Consider the following 23,985-nt stretch of genomic DNA (forward strand, 5'->3'; position numbering starts at 1 on the left):
GGAATCGAACCTGGGACCCTTCAGTCGGCAGGCCGACGCTCTATCCACTGAGCCAAACCAGTTTCGGCAAACGATTTGGTTTTGGAGCTGTTAAGCATCTATTATGTAAAGCAGTGGTTCCCAACCTTTTTTTGGCCATGCCCCACCTAAGCATCTCTAAAATCCTGATGCCCTCCCCCTGTGACATATAATTCTTATTATTCAAAAAGTGAACTCCTTTTCATGTGGAGGAAGCCTAAAAGGTCATTCACTTGGTCTAACCAAGCTTCCAAAGAACATGGCATCCATGAAAGAAAAATAAAAGAACGAAAGGACAGTTGAAGTACTGCTAAGAAATTGTAAAAAAAATAGTAACATGAAGTGATATAAAAAATAGCAAATAAAGTTTCAAAACAAATAAGAGAACTGAAATGCATAAATGTCACAATATACATTTATATACTGTATATGAGGCCCCTAGAATCATAAGAAATGCAAAAAAGTCACTGTTAATAACTCATTCTCAAATTGCCCCCCTTAAAAATCAAATTGCGCCCCTGTGGGGCGTGTGCCCCACGATGGGAACCACTGATGTAAAGGGTGTCCAGCACAGCCATGGGAAGCTCTTGGGGTGGCTGAAGAGCAGCTCCCTGGCCTGTGAACGAGCAGCATCTGCTGGTCATCCAAGGCAATGAAGCATCCCTTATTTACAAAGGTCTGGCCCAGTCCACAGCCCCACAACTGTGTAAGGCACGATCAGTAGGTATTCCCCAAAAGCATACTACAAACAAGCAGAAGGAAACAGGAGTCATCACATTTAACAAGAGTGTTCTTTATTTGTACAAAGCATTATACTCTTCTCAACGTTCTTCACTCATTTATCAACAAACTTTTCACTGTTTTAATTTAACAAATTAACAGTGTCAAACTACACTTCACTACTTGTCAGCTCCCTTAGAGACAAGCAAAAAAGTGCTTGGAGCACTAAATGGAAAGAGAGAGAAAAGTCTCCCCAAACCTAAGAAAGGTCAACAGAGGTACTTCAGAAGCAGTTACAAGGGGGGTGGGGGAGAGGCTGAGACAGGGGTGGGAGAGGATTAGATTCCTGAGCACCATCAGATTTCCTTTAAATTTCACAGAGGTTTACAAAACCATTTTTAAAAGACATGAGATTAAAAAAAAGGAAGAAAAGAAAACACACACACACACACAAATAAAGACAAAAGAAAAGAGAGAAATAAAAGATATGAGATTAGGTTATCCAAGTTTCTGGACTGGCAGAGGGAGAAAGTTGTGCCTAGAAGAAATATAGTTTGGAACTTGTCATGAATCGGGAGAACGAAAAGCCGTAGTCACAAGTCTGGGGGATGGACTACAAGAAGAGAAAGCCTGGGGTTTTATACCTTCCAGGAGGTGACAACAGATTCTAAAGTTGTGCAGTGGCAGACAGTGAGGTGCATCGAAGACTAAAGCATCTGTTTTGTAAGAGCGAGACATTGGCAAAGTTGCTTGACTAATTCCACGCTCTACTGAGGACTTAACAAGCCTATGTGCAGAGTGCAGCCACCTAACAGGTCAAATGCCTACAGGCAATACAGAAGGGCCCCAAGCCAAGTGGGTTGGTAGAAACCAAAATTAATGTTACTGTCAAGTGAAGAGACCACAGATTTCATTGTTCTTCCACAGCCTTTTAGCCGTTTCCTAAAACTAAGCCACTGTGATCACTGTAATAAGCCAGTATTGCCAAATACTATACAAACAGGCTGACCATGATCTAAGCCCCAGTTTTTCCTGAGCCTTGACTGCCTCCTGTGATCTGGAACTCAGGTGGCATGGAAGTTACTATTTTTTGGTGGGGGTGGGAGGGAACTGGGAATCAAAAACTGCCTAATCATATACACGAGTAAATGAGATCATATTGGCTGATTAAATGATCAGTTCAGAATCCCTCTTGCCAAAAAGTCATAGCCTTCAGACTGATGAAGCAAAACAGGACTCTGCTACTCAGATGCTCTGAGTCTGGGAAGCGCTGGTTTTGCTGCTTCTAGCCAGATTTCACTTTTGATCTTCTCGGCTCTTTTGCCTAAGACTGCTCAGCCTGGTAGGAAAAGGAGTCACATAAACCGAGAGAGCATTTCAGAGTGGTACCTTCCACGGTGCCAGGCTCCTCACCCCATTCAGTTGTCCACTTCCTCCTCTTCATTCTGTTCTTCTTCTTCCAGCCTCTCCTCATCTTCATCGTTGTCCTCATCTCTACTCTTGTCTTGCTCTTCTGAATCTGTTTTTCTGTCTTTGTCCTTCTTCTTCTGCTCCGAGGCTTCCTTTTTGCCTTTCTGCTCCCTCCGGTAAGCTGTGAGGAGGAAGGAGGGGGTTAGGAGGCAGGGCTGAGCCACGCAGACTGCAGCAGCTCATTTCACTGGGAACGTGCAGCTGGGAAAGCTGGGGCACAGAGGAAACATAACCTGTTGGGAATGACAAAACAGACCTCAGGCCGTGCTAACTGACCTGTTTCTGAGTCACACATCCCACACTTGCCTCCTGGGCTTAAAGGGACGCAAGCTGAGAAAGATATAGGACCAGGTGAGCAGGTCGCATAGGACAAGCATCTACTTGGCTGAGAAAATAAAAAGGTCATTACCTTCCAGAGCTTCCTTTAACGGGGTAACGAAGCGCTGAAACTCCATTTCCTCCATGGCCGAGAGCACATCACTGGCATTCAGTGTCTTGCGTTTCCCTTTCATCGCGAAGTTGTTGGCACTGAAACATGGAAAGAGGAAGGATTAGAGGCTGTCAGACCCTCTATTGCCGACTGTGGGTGTGGAAAAAGGGGCACCCAGGGGTGGAATGGGAATGCCCACAGCTCTGATGCACGGATTTTTGTGATAAGGTAACTCTGCCCTTCTCCCCCCGCACCCTGCCCGGTCCCACTTCCCTGTAAAAACGAGTTAAAGCAAAGTTATTCTGCTGTTTCATAATTTGCAAAAATTGGGTGAGGGTTGTGAACCTTCCTCCACGAGGTAGGGACACAGTTACTGGGGTTTGTGGGTTCCCAGCCACGAACTCCGAGGGGTCCTCTCAGCGCCTCCCTTATGCCCCAGCCCCGGCTAAGTTCTGGCTAGCTCTGCCCGCCTTACCAGGAGGTGGCGTACAGCACGAAGACGCTGGCGGCGCGGGAGATGGCGCTCCGGGCCTCCTTGGAGATGTTGACACCGTCCGGGAGCTGTGAGAAGGGCAGGGGTGAGCCAAGCTGCCGGCTCCGGTCCGGCTTCCCCCACTGCCCGCTCGCCCGCCCCTGGCCCGTCCGTCAGTCTAGCTGCTCACCGCCTCCTTGATGATCCTGGTAATAACGGCATTGGGCAGGTTCAGGTCCTCGGGCCTCTCCGCCATTGCCGCCACCAGGGCCGGACCTGCGCCTCAGGCCTCCTCTCTTCAGGCAGCTTCAGCGTCTGGACTTCCCGCGTCGCCCCGATCTGACCCCAGGAGGCTTCCGTCCCGCCCCACGTTGCCGGTTGTGTCCCATACTGCCTCGCGCGCAAGGGCCTCCTCCTCCTCCTCCTCCACCAGCCCCGCCCCCGCCCCCGCCTCCGCCTCCAGTGGCCGGAGCGCCCGCCGTTCCACGCCGCTATGGTTTCGGCCCTCCTGGTTCCCGTTCGGCCCCCACCGACACCCGGGGTCCTTTCCCAAGCTCATCTGTCTGCTTTACGTCACCACCACGTCTGGAGCTTTCTCACCAAATTAAGTTGGGCTCACTGGGGCTTCCGTTTCTTCCCCATAGTGCTGTGCGCTGCTGCCCGGCGAGGCGTGGCGCGTTGCCTGGGGAACGACTGAGGCGGCGAGGCGGGGCCTGGTGGGAGGGGCTTACAGGCCGCCTCCCGGCCCCGCTAGGACTTAGTCTTCCCGGAGGGGTTCAAGCCTCCCGGCCGAGGTGTCGGCTTGGATTCCTCGCAACCGCGCGCGGGCCCCCCGCCCCCCGTAATAATTACACCCCCTTCCTCCCAACTTGGTAATAATAGTATTAAGGATAACTTGTTACCTAGAATTGCCGAACGCAAATTACTTTGCCCGCATGAGCGCCAATACCATAGAGATGGACATGGCCAGATGTCGGGACTCAATTCGGGATGGTCAGGTAATGAAAGGGCGGCAAGCCGATTGTAAGGATAATGCAACGTCACATTGTCATTCAAAAACAAACCCTCTTGAAATTGTGTGTGTGTATATGTGTATTTATTTATATATTTTATAGTTCATAAAATTGTTCGTCGAGCATCTTTCCCAGTCAAAAACATCCCCATAGCTTTACAATGGCTTTTAAAGTTGTATCATATTACGTACTTAGAAATTATCCTCACTGCCACTCAGTACTAATGCTTCTTGAAACGTTTCATGTCAGTCTTTGGTTTTCCTGCTTTTGATAATGAGTACAGAGAAATATTTATTATGAGAAAAGCTGCAGCAATTTGAGGTTAAAAAGGCAAATGAAACGGCTTCAATGAGAAGCTGTAGGGTCTGGTGGGAAAACTCCACTCGGATAGAACAGACTTGGTTTAAAGATGCCAGGAGATGCTCAGCTTCAGTCAATGGCTGTCCTGTTAGAATTGGGCCCGCGTTGTCAGATATTTTGATCTCTAAGATGAGCCAGAAATCTGGACATTATGGACTATTTCCATTTAAAATAATGGCTCAAAGTACAGGCTAAACAAAAGAAGTTACAGGCCAGGTGCAATCTTTGGCCAATATTTTGCTATCTTTGGTCTAAAAAGTCTTTTAGAATAGGGACTTATTTTGTTACTGTTCTCCATGCTTATAACAGGTTCCCTTACATATTTGGGTGTCAATAAATGTGTTGAGCCCTGGCCAGCTTGGCTCAGTGGATAGAGCGTCAGCCTGCGGACTGAGGGGTCCCGGGTTCTATTCTGGCCAAGGGCACATGCCTGGGTTGCGGGCTCGATCCCCAGTGGGGGGCGTGCAGGAGGCAGCCGGTCAATGATTCTCTCTCATCATTGATGTTTCTATCTCTCTCTTCTTCTCCCTTCCTCTCTGAAATCAATAAAGAAATATATTTAAAAAAAATAAATGTGTTGAATAAAGGAAAGTGTCTCCTTACAAAATTATTGTGGATCAAGTGGTAGTGATTGCATAAGACATTTCTAGAGAGAGATGATAATACTCATTGAGCACCTATTATATTACCACATGTAAAAGTACATTTTCTCATTTAATGCTTCTACAGTCCTACTTAGGGATTTCCCCTCCCCTACTTTATATGAGGAACCAGGCTAAAAGAAGTTAAATCACTTGCCCAGGACCATACAGACAGTAAATGAAAAGCCAATGGCCTCTGATGCAAGTTTAAGTGTACTGATTTGCTGTTTGAGCAAACCCATTAATTTTCAGTGCATATTTTAGCTGCCTGTATGAGAATTGAAGCATATTGAAAAATGAAGCATTTCTTCCAAAGTTTTGAGCCACCTAAAGCACTTCTGTATCTATATTTTTAATTTGATAAGGCTTTTTGGAGACGGTGATATCTTTTCCCTAGTGATTAATAAAGGGGAAAAGGGAAGGATGCTGATATTTATTCTGAACTCTCTGCCAGACCTTTTAAAACACATTAACTAATTTTTGTAATGACCCTGTGAAATAGGCTTGTCCTCATTTTGCAGATGAGGAAATTGAAGCTCAGATTAATCAATCCTTTATTAGTGAACTAGTGGCCCAGTGTACGAAATTCGTGCATGCGGGAGGGGGGTGATGTCCCTCAGCCCGGCCTACACCCTCTCCAATCTGGGACCCCTCAAGGGATGTCCGACTGCTGGTTAGGGATCGGGCCTAAACCAGCAGTCGGACATCCCTCTTGCAATCCGGGACCACTGGCTCCTAACTGCTCACCTGCCTGCCTGCCTTATTGCTCCTAACCACTCTGCCTGCCAGCCTGCTTGCCCTCAACTCCCCCCCGCCCTGCTGGCCTGCTTGCCCTCAACTGCCCTTCCCTGCTGGCCTGATCGCCCCTAACCGCCTCTGCCTCGGCCCCACCACCATGGCTTTGTCCGAAGGATGTCCGGAAGGTCTCCTGGTCTAATTAGCATATTACCCTTTTATTAGTATAGATTAGGAGACCTTCTGCAGTCAGTCTGCTCCCAAACTCTTGCTACTTTACTTCACACTATGTATTTTCATACTTATTTGTTACCCAAGTCTTATCCTATGACCACCATTTACCTATAAGAGTTCAGTAGAAATATTTGATGCTTTGAGTCCATATTAAGATCTGGCTAGTATATAATACTCACTAATTATGTGGTTGTTTCTCCAGAGGGCTAGAAAGCTACAAGGTTGACTTTTATCCTAAACCATTTATAACTATGGACTTGCCAGATGAGAGCCAGTGGGATGAAACCACCTGCAACTTGGCTGCTTGTCAGCATCCACAATGCTGGGCTACTATCCGCCGCATTGAGAGGGGCCACCCTCGGATCCTGGGCTCATCCTGCAAAGCTTCTCTGGATGTTAACGGTGAATTAGTCAGCTCGTCTCCTCCCTTACAAGATCTTTGAACTATTTCTGTTTGGCTCCCTTTTAACATATCACATGTTTTCATCTTGTTTGCTTTCTCAGAAAAACTCCCAGTGCTCACCATTGTAAACCTCTCAGATTCCTGCTTCCAGGCCAGTCATTTACCAGGACTTACCTTCACTAAGCCTCACTCTTCATTGTCTCAGCGTTCAAAGTTTGACTCCAAATTTCAAGGAAGGTAAATTATCATGGAGTCCACCTTTAAGAGCTTGCTATCTCAAAGTTCTGGGTTGACTTCCTTTACCCTTATCGAAGATTTTGAGAAAGCTGGGTTTAAAATAAAACCCCAGTTCAGCTAAAGAAGTGGTAAATAGGCAGTGGGGAACAAAAATAAAGCATGCTTTAACATATATATATATATGTATATTTATATATATATATTATTTATTTATTTTTTAGAGAGAGGAAGGGAGAGGGAGAGAGAGAGAGATAGAAACATCAATGATGAGAGAGAATCATTGACTGGCTGTCTCCTGCATGCCCCACACTGAGAATCGAGCCCACAACTTGGGCATGTGCCCTGAGCGGGAATTGAACCCTGACTGGTTCATAAGTCTACATTTAACCACTGAGCAATGCCAGCTAGGAAAAAACAAAGCATTCTTACTTGTGTTCTAGGAATTGGTTAAAATGGGCAGTTTGCTAGGGTGCCACATATAGAGTACCACAGACTGAGTGGCTTAAACAACAGAAATTTATCTTCTCAACACTCTAGAGGCTACGAGGTCAAGATTAAGGTGTTGGCAGAGCTGCTTTCTTCTGAGCCATTTCTCCTTGGCTATAGATGGCCATCTTCTCCCTATGTCTTAACATGGTCTTCCCTGTGTGTGTGTCTGTGTCCTAATATCCTCTTCCTATAAGCACACCAGTCATATTGGATGCGGGCCCACCTATATCACCTCATTTTACCTTAATTATCTTTTTAAAGACCCTGTCTCCAAATACAGTCAAAATCTGAGGTACAAATGAATTTTGGGGGACACAATTCAGCCCATGTCAGGGAATATCTCATTAACTTCTGTGGGTCATCAGAAAACTGTTCACACATACTTTTATATTTAGGTATGAAATTATAAGCTCCTGAAGGAAGAAGCAATGGCTTTTCCTTATGAATATCTTACAAAGTTTAGGGTACTTAAGTAGTGCTTGCTGATATATGAAGCTAAGGGAAAGGTATCTGAAAAACTTAGATTTTTAAAATGTGAAGATCCTGTTGCCTGGAATTAAAGCACTAGTGCCCTTGTAGTGATTTCTTGTCTTCTGTTTGATTTAAGCAGCTCTTGATTTTTCTTAGGCTGAAGACAGTATAGAAAAGGATAGGGCTACTTTCAGGTTCTCTAGGACTCAAACCCTGGGAAAACAGCAGCTTCTCCCAGTCAAGGCAAAGCCTGTGGCATCATTTGTTTAGTCATTAAGTTCACAGATAAATCATAGTGGGGTCTACTTTCCTGGGCACCGGGGATACAGTGTTTGAATAGATAAGGGCCGTCAGCCTAGTTGAGGAGGCAAAGAACCACTGACTGTGATGAATGTGGTAAGAAGCGTGCCCCCTAGGTGTGTGGAAGCACACATGAAAGATTCCTAACCCAGGGCTCTGCCCTCTGAATAGGCAGCACCTGGGTTTAGACCTGAAATTAGAGCAGTTTAGTGAAGTAGGGGTTTTAGTTAGGAGGACAGGAAGAGAGTTCTAGACTACAGAAATAGCACATGTAAAATCCAGAAGGCAAGAGGAAATATAGGTATCAGAAAAAAAAATTCAGTGTGTTTGGAACATAGAGCAGAAATGGGAGATGGTCAATGGGGGAGTGGGAGTAAAAAGCAGGGGCCTATATTATGCAGGACTTTATAAGTCAGGCGAAGGAGTTGGGTCTTTTTTCTTTTTTTTTTTTAATATATTTTTTATTGACTTTCTACAGAGAGGAAGAGGGACAGAGAGTCAGAAACATCGATGAGAGAGAAACATCGTGGCTGAAACTGGTTTGGCTCAGTGGAGAGAGAAACATCGATCAGCTGCCTCCTGCACACCACCCACTGGGGATGTGCCTGCAACCAAGGTACACGCCCCTGAACGGAATCAAACCCGGGACCCTCCAGTCCGCAGGCTGACGCTCTATCCACTGAGCCAAACTGGTCTCGGCAGGAGTTGGGTCTTTATCTTATATTTTATATTTACTCATTTATACATTTAACATGTTAAAAAAGAAATTAGCAAGTGATATGCAAATGTAAGAGGATAGTATTTTTTATTTTATAAAATATACATGACTTTAACTATTTTTAAATGTACAATTCAGTAGTATTAAGTACATTCACCGCACTGTACAACTATCACCATTATCCATTTCTAGAACTTTTTCATCATCTCAGACAGAAACTCTGTACTCATTTCCTCCTCCCATCAGCTCCTGATAATCTGTATTATATTTTCTGTCTATGAATTTACCTATTCTAGGTACCTCATATAAGCGGAATCATACAGTATTTGTCCTTTTGTGTCTGGCTTATTCGTCTAGCACAATGTTTTCAAGGTTCATCTGTGTTATAGCATATGTCAAAATTTCATTCCTTTAAAAAATATTCTTTTGTGTGTATGTACCACATTTTATTTATTCAACATGTTTTTGGACATATATACCAAAGGTATTTAATAAACTTTATTAATGGTGATGTAACTACCTATAGCTGGAGAGAGAGGAGCATAGGCTATGCATTCAGTTTGATCCAACAAATAGTTGTAAAGTGTTTGCAATGTTCAATGTCTGTTTGGGAGCGGCTCCAAGGAAAAACAAACAAAACTTAAGGAGATGGCGAGATCCTACGTTCATTCAGTAAGTATTCAGTCCAAGGCTTTCTATACCTAAGCAGAAGGCTTTTCCTCATAGTATTAATTTTGTAATCCCAAGAAGTCTTTTGTGTCTCTGACTCATGTTCATAAATTCTCATTTTCAGGCCTCGAAAGGATTTACCTGACAAAGGTTTGATCAACTATACTAATAGATCTCCCAAAGGAAGTCACAAATTGAAAAAGGTACTTCCTCTGCATCTTTCTTCACTAATGAGAATAAAATATTTTCCTTCTTTAGCATTGTTCCTTTGGATGACTGCAATCTGAATAATGATGATGGTCATGATAACTATCTAACTTTGGGCCCTTACTATATACTAGGCTCTGTGCTAATGGCTTTACATGCTTCCAGAAATTCCAGAGACAAGTGGGTTTGATTTGTGGCAGTTTGGCATAGGTGAGAATTTCGTCTTTATCCTACATAGAATGTGTTTAGCTACTAAGTAAACACTGTCATCTCATAATACAAGGATATTAGGATGCTGGAATGGCAAACCTAAATTGGGCCTTAAGATCTACTCTGATGACTTTAAAACATTTTTAGCTATGACCTATAGTAAGAAATACATTTTACAACAAAAATATGATGCAACAAGTCTTACCCTTGGTAAGGGTGATGTACTCTGATATTTTCTGTCCTATTCTATTTCTTCTTTAAACAATGTAGGCTGCAATTCACTCAAATTTGATTAGATGACCTATGAATTAGTTGCAATTACAGTTTGAAGAATATTACTATGGTCTGTCTCATATATTTTACAGTTGAGGAAACTGAGACCCAGATAGGAAGTGATTTGCTAAAGCACATAGCTAGGTAGAGGCAGAACTAAATTAGAGTTTAGGAAGAGAATCCCCTTTACTTATCTACAATAAGAGAGATTTGCTATTCTTTGCAGTCCTATTGATGCCCACCCCCCCTTTTTTTTATGAGATACTTCACTTTTCAGTGTCATGTGGTGGAAAGTGTGAGGAACTAAGAGAGGGGGGGGGATAGGTTTGAATGGATGAATGAACAAAGCACTTAACTCTTTGATCACTTCAGAACAATAGGGTTAGATTAAATTAGTTTCAAACTAATTGTTTGAATAGATAATACATGTATATGGTTCTAAATCCAAAGGGCAGGAAAGGGTTTACAGTACAAAGGAGTGTCCCCTGTTCCCCTGAGCCAATCAGTGGATTTTCATGGGGACAACCTTACTTTGAACCACCCTCTTTTTCCTACTAGGAATGTGGACTAGATGACTTACAAGGTTTCCTTGAGCATCATCAGTGTTCTAGGATCTTAAGTAGCTAAATGTGAAAAGAGTTAAGACTTTCACTTTTATATGGATGCCTATAATAATAGACAGGCTTTAAAAGTAGAAAACTTGCTCTGTCCCTGTCAGTTCCTTCCCTGCTCCCACATTGTATTATAACATCTCCAGAGGACCTAAGTCTTTGGAGTGGAATGGCCAGAATGAGTAGTGTTCCTTTAGGTAAGCCCCAAGGTACCCTCCTATGGGATGGGGTTGGGAGTTTCTAAATGCCACCATCATATCACAGGGAAACAGGGGACACTATTCACTTACAAATGTGCACTCTTCCAGGACCTGTACTGATACCTGGTTTCTTGGAATATTATAAAGATGTTTTTTGGGATTGAAGCACTGTATTTATTACCTTGTGAGCCACTGTATCCTTTTGGTTAACATGATAATTTAGTCCTTGGTTTTATACTGAGTACCATCAGGAGCTGGTATCTTCAAACCATACGTAGGCTTTATATTTTTCTCTTAGCTTCCAGTGCTAAATTTGAATGCGACACAAATTCCTTGCCCTCAAGATGTTAGCAATATGGTTGTAGTCTGGATCCCAAAAGAACCAGGGGAGAATGTGAGGTGAGTATCATCTCTAGAACTTAGGGGATCTTCAACTCTTAGATTCTACAAAGCCCTACTGTTCTCTGCAGGCCTCCTTTCTGTGATCTTTTTAGCAACCTTCGTGCAAGTAGCAGGAGGCCAAGCAGAGAAGGTCATAGTCTCTTACATCTGCCTCTTGCTACACTGAAATTCTATTTTAATGCAATTTGAGATTCGTGTCCTGGGATTTCTCTACGTCAAATTCTAGGTGGCAGTAAATAGCATTCAAGATAGGGCCCAATGTATTTGTGAGGTTTGATTAAGAAACAAACGCTTGCCCTGGTCAATGTGACTCAGTTGGTTGGAACGTTGTTCCATACACGAAAAGATGGTGGTTTCAGTTCCCAATCAGGGTTCTTACCCAGGTTGCAGGTTTGATTCCAGGTTGGGGCACATACGAAAGGCATCACATCAATGTTTTTCTCTCCTCTCTTCTCCTTCCATCCCCTCCCTTCCACTCCCATCTCCTCCTCTCCTCTCCAAAATAAACGAAAAGCATATCCTCAGGTGAGGATTAAAAAAAAGAGAGAAACAGATTCTTTCTGAGTATTAGTTATTCTTATAGCCATCAGCAACTAGTGAAAAAGTTTTTGGTGAAGCACATGAATCTTTGGTCTCAACTTCAAGGCCTAGCATATAAAATTTATGTACAAAGCAGAGCATGACAAAGATTACTTGGCAAAGGCCTGAAGCCTTGCTAATATTTAAACCTTTGGAAGAAAGTGTGTTTTTTTGGTGACTGTTGAGGCTTTCAGATTCTTGTTAAGTGATTTTTTAGAGATGATAAAACTTAAGAATTTCTTTTTCTTTTTTAAAAATTGATCCTGTAAATGCTTCTTTACATATGCATTCTTTGTGTGTGTATACTAGTATATGGTGTAAACAAATAAAAAAACCTAAGGGCTCATATCCTTTTATATGAAAGAAGCTCAGATGTAGGTGGGCCAGGGCTAGTATGTCAGGTCCATGAGGTAATCAGAAACCAGAATTCCTTCTAGCTTTCTGGGTCATCATCCTCATCCATGGCTTCCATCTTTTAAGATGCTGAATGGGGGATTTTAAGGTCTATGTGATGGCTAGGGATCTAGTCATTATAACCATGTTTCAGGTAAAAAGGAGGAGGAAGACAACAGAGCAAAAATACTTGAGCACCTCCTCATGCTAAGCAGTGAGAATTTAGTGGAGAACCAGATAGATTTGGTCCCTGCCCTTCTGCAGTCTTATGGGGTGGGCATTCAGACACAAACATCACCAACTCTAGGCATATAATTGCTAATTGGATTAATGCTGTAAAAGTAAATAACTGAATTGTGTGAGAGAATGGTGGGGAACCTAATTTAGATGTGAGGGTGGAGGTATTTTTTTTTTTTTTAGCCGTTTCTGGGCTCCTATTGACCATCTTTGAATACTGAATAGACTATAGAAATCTTTATAGTCATCATTCACAAATACCCTTGGTGCTCTTGTTTAAGATGTCTACAAATACGTTTTGGTTATTCTTATTTCAAGTCCAGCTGAGCAGTATGTTGCTCCCAGCCAGGATGGAAAGAAGAAAAGAAAGACATCTACAGTGGTAAGCTTGAAGTTTTGGCTAAAGCTTTAATGATATTACTTTGTAGAGTTCATTTCCTTTCAGATATCTTCCCGCTTCCCTTGTTCTCTTTAAATGAATAAAAATTTGTAAACGAAACCCTTAAGAAATAACTACCAAATCATTTTGTATTCAGAGACTCATTTCCCATATCTCCTCCCTGTAGAAAGGTGGAGAGTATACCTTGAAAAGATGTTAGGAGCAACTGATGGGTATTCAGGGGCCTAGGAGTTATAATGGGTCTGGGCTTGCACTTCTAATTATACCATTTATTAGGTGAAGGTAGCCTTGAAAAGTCACAGAGCTAGAAGTTTGCTATGTCCACGAGAATAATGCCTTGATCCATTTTGTTCAGTGCTGAATCCCAGCCCTAGCCCTGTGCCTACACATAGTTTGCCAATAGATATTTGTTTGGTTTGTTCAGTGAATAAGCTAATAACCATTTTGGGGGAAAAAACAAACAAAACAATCCCAAAATTATCTGAATTCAGTAATAGGGTTGGGGAGCCAGAGAGGGAAGAATGCGGTGGCCCTCATAGTGCAGACTGGGGAGGGGGTTGCTGCTGGACTAGGTCTCCTAACAGGAGTTTCATGTGCAGGGGTTGTGTTGGGAAGCTGGAAGGTAGGTGGGAAGGAGTGGCACTGACAGGAGTGCTCCAGGGAGTTCTTTCCATTGTCTCTCTTCCAGTCACATGTGGTTCTTTCTAGAAAGCAGGACAGAGAAACAGAGTTGAGCACTTCAGGGATAATTGTGCCTCCCCCAACCCCAGAACACTTTTTTGAGCAACCAAATTCAGAATTCCTACCTTTCTTGAACCAATTTGACACATTACCTCCGGATCTACTGAAGGAGTAAGTATGATGTAAGCCTGTGGGAGAGCCCGAGCACCTGCTTTCCCTGAAGCTGTGAAGGGTCTCATGCAGCGTGCTCTTTCTGAGTAGGGAGGGGAGAAAACCGTCACCCTACTTGTTCACTGCGTTCTTAGACTTACCGGTATGCAGTGGTGACCATGCTCACCACCATTTATCAAGTACTTACCGTTTGCCAGGCCCTGTGCTAAGTAAACACATTATATATATTCTCTCATTTAACCCCCCAGTGGAGGTAGACCCAATTACTCTTCTCTTTTTATAGATGAGCTATGGATAAATGGGAGGCAGAATGGAAAACTTACTGGCTTTGTGAATTTTTTGTACTTTATTTAGCCTCTTTAAGCTTCATTTTCCGCATTTGCAAAATGGGGACAATAACACTTGTCCTTAGGGTGTTGTGAAGATTCACTGGTATAAGGCACATGAGCCTGACAAAGTGTAAACACTTCACCCATATAGTTATAATGATCATAGCTACATCTGAAAGCTGTTAGTGAATGAGTACCTGCTGGTACAGACCATTCAAACCCACAGTGGACATTTCTTCAAATTTGGAGCCCTTTTCATGTTTCATCTCAGCCAAAGCCTCCAAGAAAAGCTGTTGCTGATTGCCTGGCTGTCTCTGTGCCCTTCAGTCTTTTGTTAGATGAAGGGAAAAGGTCGCCTTGTCTGGAGACGAAGACACAATTGGCCACGAGGAAAAAGCAACCTCTGATAAAGAGCCGACCTGAGAGCGCCATTTCTGGTCAGATGTTTTTATCTGTGCACCGCCTCACCCTGCAAGTAAGAGTTAGGGAGCCTCAGAGCAAGATGTCTACATGCAAATCCAAACTCCTCCATCTACAAGGCTGGAACAGTTGATTTCTGTTTTCTGTTTTCTCTTCTATCCTTCCACTCTGGACCCAAGCCCCAGAGAAGGGCTGGGCTCTATATAAGTGAAAGCAAATGTATGGGGCGGGGTGTGAGAAGAGCAATGTTCTCTATTTCTTCTGCACTTCGTTTTCTCCTCTCCAGAGCCCCTGGCACAATGCTGCACACACCAGGTTCTCAAAAACTGCATGATGACTAGACAGATAAATGAATTTGGGGGATCCATTTGGGGAAAGACCTACGTTTTCCTTTTTCTCTCCAGAGACCATCATTGAAATATCCTGAACATTTGAAGAAATTATATTATAACCTGAACATAGAAAATAGGCTTTCTAGTGCTGCCAGATCTCCAGGTACCATTCCTCCTCAGCCCACAATTCTCATACTTTTTCTTAGTCCAAATTCAGTTATGTTTGTGGCCAGTCATACAGGGTCACATGTAGAACTCAGGAAACTGCAATTTCAAGAAGCAGCAGCCACCACCACCACCACCACCACCACCCAGGCCTTGGCTTGGTCCTGACTAGGGAGCCGGAGTCGCCATTGTAAAGCAGGGCACAGCAAGCCGCCCAGGGGAAGGGTGGAAGCTATCAGGGAGAAGAGGATTGAGCTGGTTCTCTGACCTCCAGGTCTTCGGAAGCAGCAGCAGAGGCAGCAGCAGAGGAAGTTGAAGACACCTACTAAGAAACCGGTAGAATGGCAGTGAGGGGCCACCTAGGGGTTGCTGGGACTGCGATAAGTGGGTGCAGCTTGGAACAGGCAGGGATGTATTAGAGGCAGGATTCTCCCTGTTCTCTGTCCGGTTGTAGAACTCTGTAGATACAAACTTCCTATTTGGTTGTGGATATTAACTTCCTTCTTTTAGACGCTTTTTGAAAAGTTTTCTTCACTTCTAAAAGTTCTAATTCAGTTCTTCCTCATGTGGCTTTCAGGAGGCTAGAAAGAAATCCAAGAATGACCCAGGGAGCCAGAGCACTGCGCGTGAATCTTTAGGTACGGTGGGTACCCACGCTATGGTAAGGAGAATGTGGGTTGAGAGTGACAGATCCCAGGATAAAGCTGAGGGCAGGAAAAGCTGAATGTGTTTGTCAGTTGGGAACCTGCCTTTGGCTTGGTTGTCACTCTTCCATCAGGTATTTACTAAGCAAGCAAGCTGCGCCAGGTGTCTGCTTCACATGGGATTTGAGAGAGGACCATGAGCACGAGTCAGAGCCATCTCTCAGGACCTACTTTAGAAAAGGCAGAGTGGTTTGAGGATGATGAGCAAGCCCACATTACTGAAGAGAAGACCTCTGAGGGTCAGCTGGTTGATGAAGCAGAGATCCGGGGCCCTCTGAAGCCCCAAGGAAGTTCTAAGGAAGCAGAGTCCAGGGCCCTTGGCCACAAGTTAGTCTCTGCAGCCTCAGGTTGAGATCAACATATTATCTAATGCCATCTGGGAGGCAGTTAGCAGATTCTTGACAGGCGATCTTTCTCCTCTAGTGTTCATGCTGGTGATAGAATGCGTAGCTCATCTTTTTTGGATTTTTTTTTTTATGTCTGAGCTGAAAGATATGCTTACCCCTGTCCCTCTGACATTTCTCAGCTTGAGTGCAGAATGGGAGGACAGGAGGGAGGAAGAATCCCCCTAAACCTGGACACTACCAACTGTAACACGAAAATCATTGTTTAACCGTTAGTCACTCTCCAACCCTGGGGCACTGGGCGGGCTCAGGTGAGGTGTTTACTGGAAAGAATCAATGCATTTCAGGACTAGCTGGGGATAAAGCTGATGCAAAAAAATTGTGGCACTAGAGCTTTTTTGGGGGGTGGTGGTGGTGTTTCATTTTCAGAAGCCAATATGGGTATAGTAGGTATGGAGCAAGAAGGTCAGAGCCATATTCATAAACTGAAAAGGTAGAGTTAGGGACTATTTGCTGCTATGCTGTGCAGATAGCTGCCCCTTAGGTTTCTTGGAGGAATCCTGGGTCTTTCAACACTCACTTTACCTTAATCTCTACTTCTGTAACAGCTGTGGGCAGTCACAGGTGAACAGAATCACAGATAGAACTCAGGAAGCCTAACTCTCTTTTCGCTGCCTCTAAGGTCCTGTCTTGTCCTGGATAGAGAGTCACTTGTAGACTATGGGTTCAACTAGAGGCCCAACAATAGGATATGAAATACAAATAAGAAGAGAAATGAGCTGTCGTTGTGGTCACTAGGTCACAGAACTCTATCGGGCGGGGAAAGTGACAGCAATCAGCAGCCGCAGATGGAGAATGGCCCCATCTCGAAACAGGTGAGAGTGCCTGAGCCCTCTTCTGCTAGGACCCTGTTTCAATTATCTGCTGTTTAACAAACCACCCCAAAGCTGAAACCTTAGTCATTTGTTATTTCTCATGATTCTGTGGGTTGACTGGATACTTTGTGTAGTCTTGCTTGATGTCACACATCGAGCCACATTCAGCCGGAGTCTGGGCTGGGACTGTTGGCCAAATTGCCTTGGTTCTCATAATGAGTTCTCTACATGTAGCTAGTTTGGGCTTCTTGACAGCATAATAATCTCATGCGAGCACTTGCTTAAGGGATGGACCTGGAACTGGATCAGTGTCATACTGCACATTTTATTGGTCAAAAAAATCACAAGTCTAGCCCAGATTCAAGAGGAGAGGAAATAGACTCCCTCTCTTGATGGAAGGAACAGTATGTGCATACAGGAATGGGAGGAGTTGTTGGCAGCCACCTTTGGAGGTAATCTACTCTTAGCTGACAACTGGGAATGGGTAAAAGTAGATTCTGGCTTCATCTGGTTAGCCTGGAGGGCAAAGAACATGTGATGCAAGCTTCTCTAGTCTCAGGAGGTAGGATTTTGTCCCGTCTTAGATGTTAATTTTTCTAAGAAAAGCATCATTTAGAAAAAAATCATTTGTTTTCTAAAGTTCCAAGTTTTCTCATACTTACGCCAATGAATTTCAGGATTCCACAGAGAGACCACAGGTGGGCTATGCTGAGAACGACCTGGATTCCTTCTCCAGTAAACAGAGTGAGTTACTAGCGCGGAGGAACCTTAGGAAGTGTCTGAGGACACGGAGAGATGAACCTGACCAGGATGGTTCACATCCCTGGATGACAGTCCTCATCCTTCAGAAGGGTCCCGAAGACACCCAAGTCCTTCCTTTTCTGTCCTCCATTTGTCACAGCTAATTGGGAGAAGGCTACAGATACAATTAACGGCTGGGTCTTCTTTTAGATCCTGAATTATCCAAGACAGAATCCACTAACAAGGACTTTGGTGCTCAGATGGAGGAAGTGCCAGTAGCCCAAGAGGAGACCCCCAAGGACCTTTCGTCCAGTGTATCTAGAACAAGTTGGAACCCTGAGGTCAGAATACTTAGGATTTTTCAGTCGGCTGATTATGAGGCTGAGGAGAACCGACTCTCTGGGTTGCAGAGTAAAGTGTCTTCGGAGACATAGGTAGAAGGCGTCACTGGGGCAGCCTTATTCTACAGCAGGATGCTTAGAAATCCGAGGACTGTGACCGTGGACATAGGGCTGAAAGGAGTGGGGACTTCTCCTTGGGGCCTTTACTGGGGCCTGAGCTTAGGGATTCTGTGTTCTTCATTTACCTTTACTTGCCTCTAAAATAAGTGAGGAAGAAAGAGCTTCACTCTTTTTAAACTTGGATTGTTTCCCTTCCATTAGGACCAGAATAATTGCATAATTAAACATAGCTGCTGCTTAATCAAAAGACTCATTCTCTGTTTCTGGGACGGGGAGAAATATTTCTTGGTACTTTTTCTGGGTCACTTTATCTCCTCTCTGAAGTTCTGAAAGATTTCCAGTTGTAGGAAGAGTTTGACCTGAGGGAACCCCTGCTCTGCTCCTAGTTTTTCCTGTCAGTCTCTGGAAATGGTTTCTTTTGAGGATGGCATCCACAAAATTATCCAATGATATTTGCTGTGTTATGTGTAATATTCCTATGTATGTGTACAGAACTCATTAACCAGAGAGTCTGAAAGCTCCAGTTTCTAAGTTACTGAATCTGCAGGAACGTTTGTTTCTCTGATACTCATAAAAACTCAGAATTTCAGAATCTCAGGATTGCTTGAACTTGATTTTTGCAAAGAGGTTTTTCATAGTTTTGTCTTTAAACTTTTTAATATGGAAACATTTCTAGGAGTCTGAAACGAAAACCAATCGACTCTTGCCTTTGAAGACAGGTGTTGCAATAGCGCACTCCTGTGGACATTCTGAGAACAGCACCCTAAGGATCAAGGCACCTTGTTTCAATGCCTCCATTTTTTTTTCCTGTCTGGGTCTCATTGCAGAAATCTTGGACAATTCTCCAACAGGGGTTCTTAAAAGGAGAGGGGTTTTAAGACACCGATTTGCTGAAGGCTATGCTAAGGCCATTTCTACAGGCGAATAATCTAATTTCTTTCCATGTCCTTCTCTATTAAAAATATAAATGCCCTCCCTACTCTAGAATCTTCCTTTTCTGCCTCCATTGGGTAAGAAGAATCCTCTGGCTTTGGCTCCCAGTAGAACATCTTTTCTGAAATTCCCAATTGTGCTCCACCTTCCAGGAAGGGAAAAGGATCAGGGTGAGTGGGTAGGATGCATGGGGGAAGCCTGCTTATAAAATGGCTTTGGAAACTGGACCTGCTCTGACCCTTGTCTAAATTGGTTCCAATAAACATTCAAATTCCCTGAGCTGTTTGCAGGACATTCCTATGTAATCACAAACACATCCATGTGGGCATGCAAACCTGTGCAGCCTCAAGCTGGTCTCTGCAAATACACGGGCACGAGCAGTCAAATATGGAAATGTGGACCCAGTACATGCATTCACCCCTAAGTAAGCAGACAGCATAACCATAGACCCACAGACTCAGATCATCACACACATAATCAGACGGTCAACTGCAAACACGAAATATCCCTGAGGTCAGAGGGTGACGATCATTCACATACCCCTGTTCAAGGAAGCTCACAGCACCATGACAGCTACTGCGACCTGTCATGCACATTCATGCTTTCAATGACCACTTAGGCTGTTAAACACTCTCCCCATGCTGATTCATGCATACTAGTCATGCCCGATCCCCTCACTGGTCACAAAATCACATCTTTGTACAAAGCCTTGGGGGCCCACAGCCTTGCACCTTCACGCACATGGCTACCCTCACATAGGCTCATGATGGATCACAACAGAGAAGTGCCACCCTAGAGGGAGGCACATCCATATGCACACAGTCCTATCTCCTCAAAGGCATCATTGTACAGTGATGGTATTACATAATCGCAGCCTCACACAAACAGCACATGCTCTCTCACTCACACGTATGACTCCTGCTCTCAGCCAGACAGAGGGAGACAGATCTGCAGAGTCTCCATCCTGGCCCCTGGCTCCAAGTGTACTCAGTGGCCTTTTCACATCACAGGAGGTGACAGCAGCAGGGGGCAGGTGTAGCCTGTCACTGGAGGGGCCAAGGAGGGAGTTATTGGCCATACTTATGGGTTTGAGGACCTGGGGAACACCTTAACTTCAGTGCAGAGGCAACATCCCCCTTCCCCTGGCCCTCACCCCTAGGGCAGGAGGCAGCTGGGATGTTATCTTCTTCTCTAGGGCCCAGTTTGATGGGGGAGAAGGTGGTTGGTGCTGCTTACAACTCAGGGACATTTAAGAGTCCAATGCATGGTGAGGCTGTTGCTCCTCAAGCCTTGTGAGGTTGAGAGAGAGAGAGAGTGTCAGACTGACTCCTTGTGAAGTCCAGAGTGAGTGTCAGGCTTAACCCTAGTCAGTGGTTCCCGACCTCTTTTGGCCATACTCTTCCCCCCCACCCCCAAGCATCTCTAAAATCCTGATGCCCTCCCAACCCCCGTGACATATAATTCTTATTATTCAGAAAGTGAACTATTCACATAGAGGAAGCCTAAAAGGCCATTCACTTGGTCTAAACAAGCTTCCAAAGAACATGGCATCCATGAAAGGGAAAAATAAAAGAACAAAAGGACAGTTAAAGTACTGAGGAAGAAATCACTAAGAAGTTGTTAAAAAATAATAATATGAAGTGATATGAAAAATTAGCAAATAAAGTTTCAAAACATAATAGAGAACTGAAATGCATAAATATGTCACAATATACAGTATATTTATATTTATATACTGTATATGAGGCCCCTAGAACCATAAGAAATGTAAAAAATTCACTGTTAATAACTCATTCTTAAATTGCCCCCCTTAAAAATCATATTGCCTGCCACGGGGGGCATGGGCCCCATGTTGGGAACCACCGCCCTAAGTAGAGGGACTGGAGCCCAGGGTCTATAGCAGTAGCTTCTGGGGCCAACCCTCCTGTCCCTCAGCTTTTGCTGACTTATAGGAAGTGTAGGAATGTGGGAAGGATTGTGCCTCTGGTGACAGTGGCAATATGTATGACTGTGACTATGACTGTGACTGTGTGTGTGTGACTGTTCATAAAATTGTATACTTTGGTGTAGAGAGAGTGATCATGTCACTACAACCAAATACATCCATGAGCTTGAGCAAGTGTCTATGTGTGCAGCTGTGCCTGTGTGGGTGGCTGTCCCTATGAGAGTATTTCTCTGTGCACGAGTGTTTCTGACAGGGGACTGGGTCTGTGTTGGAGGGGGTGTTGCTGTGTGTGCACTGTGGCATAAAGGAATGTGCCTGTGTGTAGCATTGTGAGCGGGAACAGCTTTGCCTGACACAGTGTCAGAACAAGTGTGAAGGCTGATTTTGAACATATGAACTTCCTTTTTTTTTCTTTATTGATTAAGATATTACATGTGTGTCCTTATCCCCCCCATAGCCCTCCCACCTCCCACTCATGCCCTCACCCCCTGGTATCTGTGTCCATTGGTTGGGCTTATATGCATGCATACAAGTCCTTTGGTTAATCTCTCCCCCTGACCCCCACCCTCCCCTAACTTCCCTCTGAGGTTTGATGGTCTGATCGATGCTTCTCTGTCTCTGGATCTGTTTTTGTACATCAGTTTATGCTGTTCATTATATTCCACAAGTGAGTGAGATCATGTGATATTTATCTTTCTCTGACTGGCTTATTTCACTTAGCATAATGCTCTCCAGTTCCATCCACGCTGTTGCAAATGGTAAGAAAAATGGAACTCCCATTTGACCCAGTGATCCCACTTCTAGGAATATATCCCAAGAAACTAGAAACACCAATGAGAAAGGATATATTTATGCACCCCTATGTTCATAGCAGCACAATTTACCATAGCTAAGATTTGGAAACAGCCTAAGTGCCCATCAGCAGATGAGTGGATTAAAGAACTGTGGTACATCTACACAATGGAATACTACGTTGCAGTAAAAAAGAAGGAATTCTTACCGTATGAACTTTCCATGGTTCCCTATTGCCTCCTGAATAAAGTCCAAAATCCACTACTTGATATCCAACCAGTGTGCTGTCCTCCCATTCCCAGATCCTCCATCCTCAAACTTCCTTCCACTTCTTTCCCTCTCAGGGCAGTTAAGTGGGTTTCCCTAGTCTCCTGCGCAAGCTGAGTTCATCTGACCTCCATGCCCTTGTGTGTGTTGTCCTTCATCCATGGAATGCCTCTTCCCTAAAGCCCACCCACACTACAGGGGAAGTACCCCAAATCAGACTCTCATCTTCCCCACCCAAACTGCTTTTGTCTTTATGGCCTGTCTTAGTAAGTGGTGTTCAAGGAGGTTTAAATGGGAAGTCCTTATCAGAATTAGCCTCATCTCAGTTACAATCTGGAGAACTGAACAGGGGACCAGGCAGGAGCTGACATCTGGCTCTGGCCATGCTCCGCATCCTCTTGGAAATGCCTGCCGTAACTCCCAGGGTCCATCCTGTCCCGCATGGAAGGGCTTCCCAGGCAGAATGTAGGGCCTTGGGCCCATTTGCATGTAACTGACTCAGACAATCTGTCCAAATTGTGAACTTGGGGGGGATGAAAGGCGCAAGAGCAGTAGGTCCAAAAGGTCCAGTGTGGCCTCAGGCTTGGGGCACTGTGATTATCTTCGCCCAAGAAGTCAGTGATGTGGCATTCCCTCTCCCAACCCCATCTCTGCCTCTGGATGTTGTCATCCTCACACGTGCAGTTTACCCTCCCTGAGCACATGCGAATGTAAGCATGCTCGTAATGCTGAAACTGAAACCCACTGGGAACCAACTCATGTTTCATTGAAGAAACATGAACCGTTATCCATAATTGTACATAATTCTTGAGTTAAGACTCCAAACATGTCAATTTGACACTTAAAGTGCTCTTTGTATGCCCAACTTTCATCTAGTTCTGAACTAGGGTGGCCATCATAATAACTAGACTCTGATTTAAATTTATCATAAACATTATCCACATGCCAACTAAACTTAAGCCTAATAGAACTAAACTCTAACTGAAATTTAAGCTAGCAATAAAACTAAAACCTGAACTCTAATCTTAATTAGTCCTGCACTCTAACATTAACCATAAAATATTTCTAATAGGAACTCAGGTTTATCTAATAGGAGCTAATGTGACTCCTCAAATCTACTATGAATTAAAATCAACCCAAATCCTAACGTTTTGACAATTTCAATCCAATCCTAAATTTTCCCAATTGCTTTTAAATTCTAAACCTCACCCTGGCTCCACTCTAATCCCAACCCTAGTCATAGCCATAACCGCAACCCTAAATCCTAACCCTATTCTAACTATACCCATAATTCTGATCCTGTCCTGACCTCTGCATTAGGCCTGAACCAATCTAACCTTGGCCAAATCCTACACCAACTCTTGGGATTTTAGGAAGGAGCTTGTGTGTGTTCCGTGCTGTTCAGCCATTTCCCTGAGAGATGCAAGACAGGCTAACAGGGAGGGATGTCTGTCTCATCGGAGTCAGTCCCACTGTTTGGCAAGTGGGTTCTGGAGATGTTTTCTTGGGGTCAAAGAGAGCGGGAGCAGACTCACTGATCATGAAGAACCTTAAAAGGACAAGAATCTAGACACGCCTGCCGCCAACCCAGCTCTTACCTGGTATTTCTTGGAACCAGACACAAGGACAGTGGCAAACCTGTTTCTGCACCTGGCCACATCTGGGAGCTTTTGAACACCGAGGAACCCGAGGCGGCTCAGCAGCAGCATTACCACGCTGTTGGTCCTGGCTCCGGGTCTCGCCCTGGATCACCCCCAGGTTCCTGCCTCCCTTCTGTAAGCTTCCTTTCCTCCCCCTGTTCAGTCCCTCAAATAACGACAAGGGACACTCAAGCCAGAGGACCATCTCCCTGGACTCACAGTGACAGGGGCGAGACAGTGTCCTCCTCCTCTCTCCACAGTCCGTCCTAAACAGCCTCCCCCCCCCAGGCCTG

General features: G+C 44.4%; 2 protein-coding genes across 2 annotated transcripts; one reads left to right on the forward strand and one right to left on the reverse strand.

Annotated features, from left to right (window-relative positions):
* Positions 1-795: 795 nt before the first annotated feature.
* POLE3 (DNA polymerase epsilon 3, accessory subunit) lies at positions 796-3,496 on the reverse strand. Its single transcript, XM_008160906.3, has 5 exons — positions 3,301-3,496; positions 3,114-3,199; positions 2,618-2,736; positions 2,152-2,329; positions 796-1,103 (listed from the first exon to the last, which is right to left on the reverse strand). Exons 1-4 carry the CDS (start codon positions 3,364-3,366, stop codon positions 2,157-2,159), a joined length of 444 nt encoding a protein of 147 aa, XP_008159128.2. The 5' UTR covers positions 3,367-3,496; the 3' UTR covers positions 796-1,103; positions 2,152-2,156.
* A 440-nt stretch (positions 3,497-3,936) lies between these two features.
* On the forward strand, positions 3,937-18,356 carry C15H9orf43 (chromosome 15 C9orf43 homolog). Its single transcript, XM_008160907.3, has 14 exons — positions 3,937-4,108; positions 6,296-6,495; positions 6,598-6,733; positions 9,505-9,583; positions 11,180-11,280; positions 12,811-12,874; positions 13,581-13,744; positions 14,401-14,548; positions 14,898-14,988; positions 15,265-15,326; positions 15,568-15,628; positions 16,837-16,913; positions 17,591-17,657; positions 17,865-18,356. Exons 1-14 carry the CDS (start codon positions 4,101-4,103, stop codon positions 18,086-18,088), a joined length of 1,482 nt encoding a protein of 493 aa, XP_008159129.3. The 5' UTR covers positions 3,937-4,100; the 3' UTR covers positions 18,089-18,356.
* Positions 18,357-23,985: the final 5,629 nt, after the last annotated feature.

Source organism: Eptesicus fuscus, chromosome 15 (assembly GCF_027574615.1).
Source record: "Eptesicus fuscus isolate TK198812 chromosome 15, DD_ASM_mEF_20220401, whole genome shotgun sequence".
NCBI classification, from domain to species: Eukaryota; Metazoa; Chordata; class Mammalia; order Chiroptera; family Vespertilionidae; genus Eptesicus; species Eptesicus fuscus.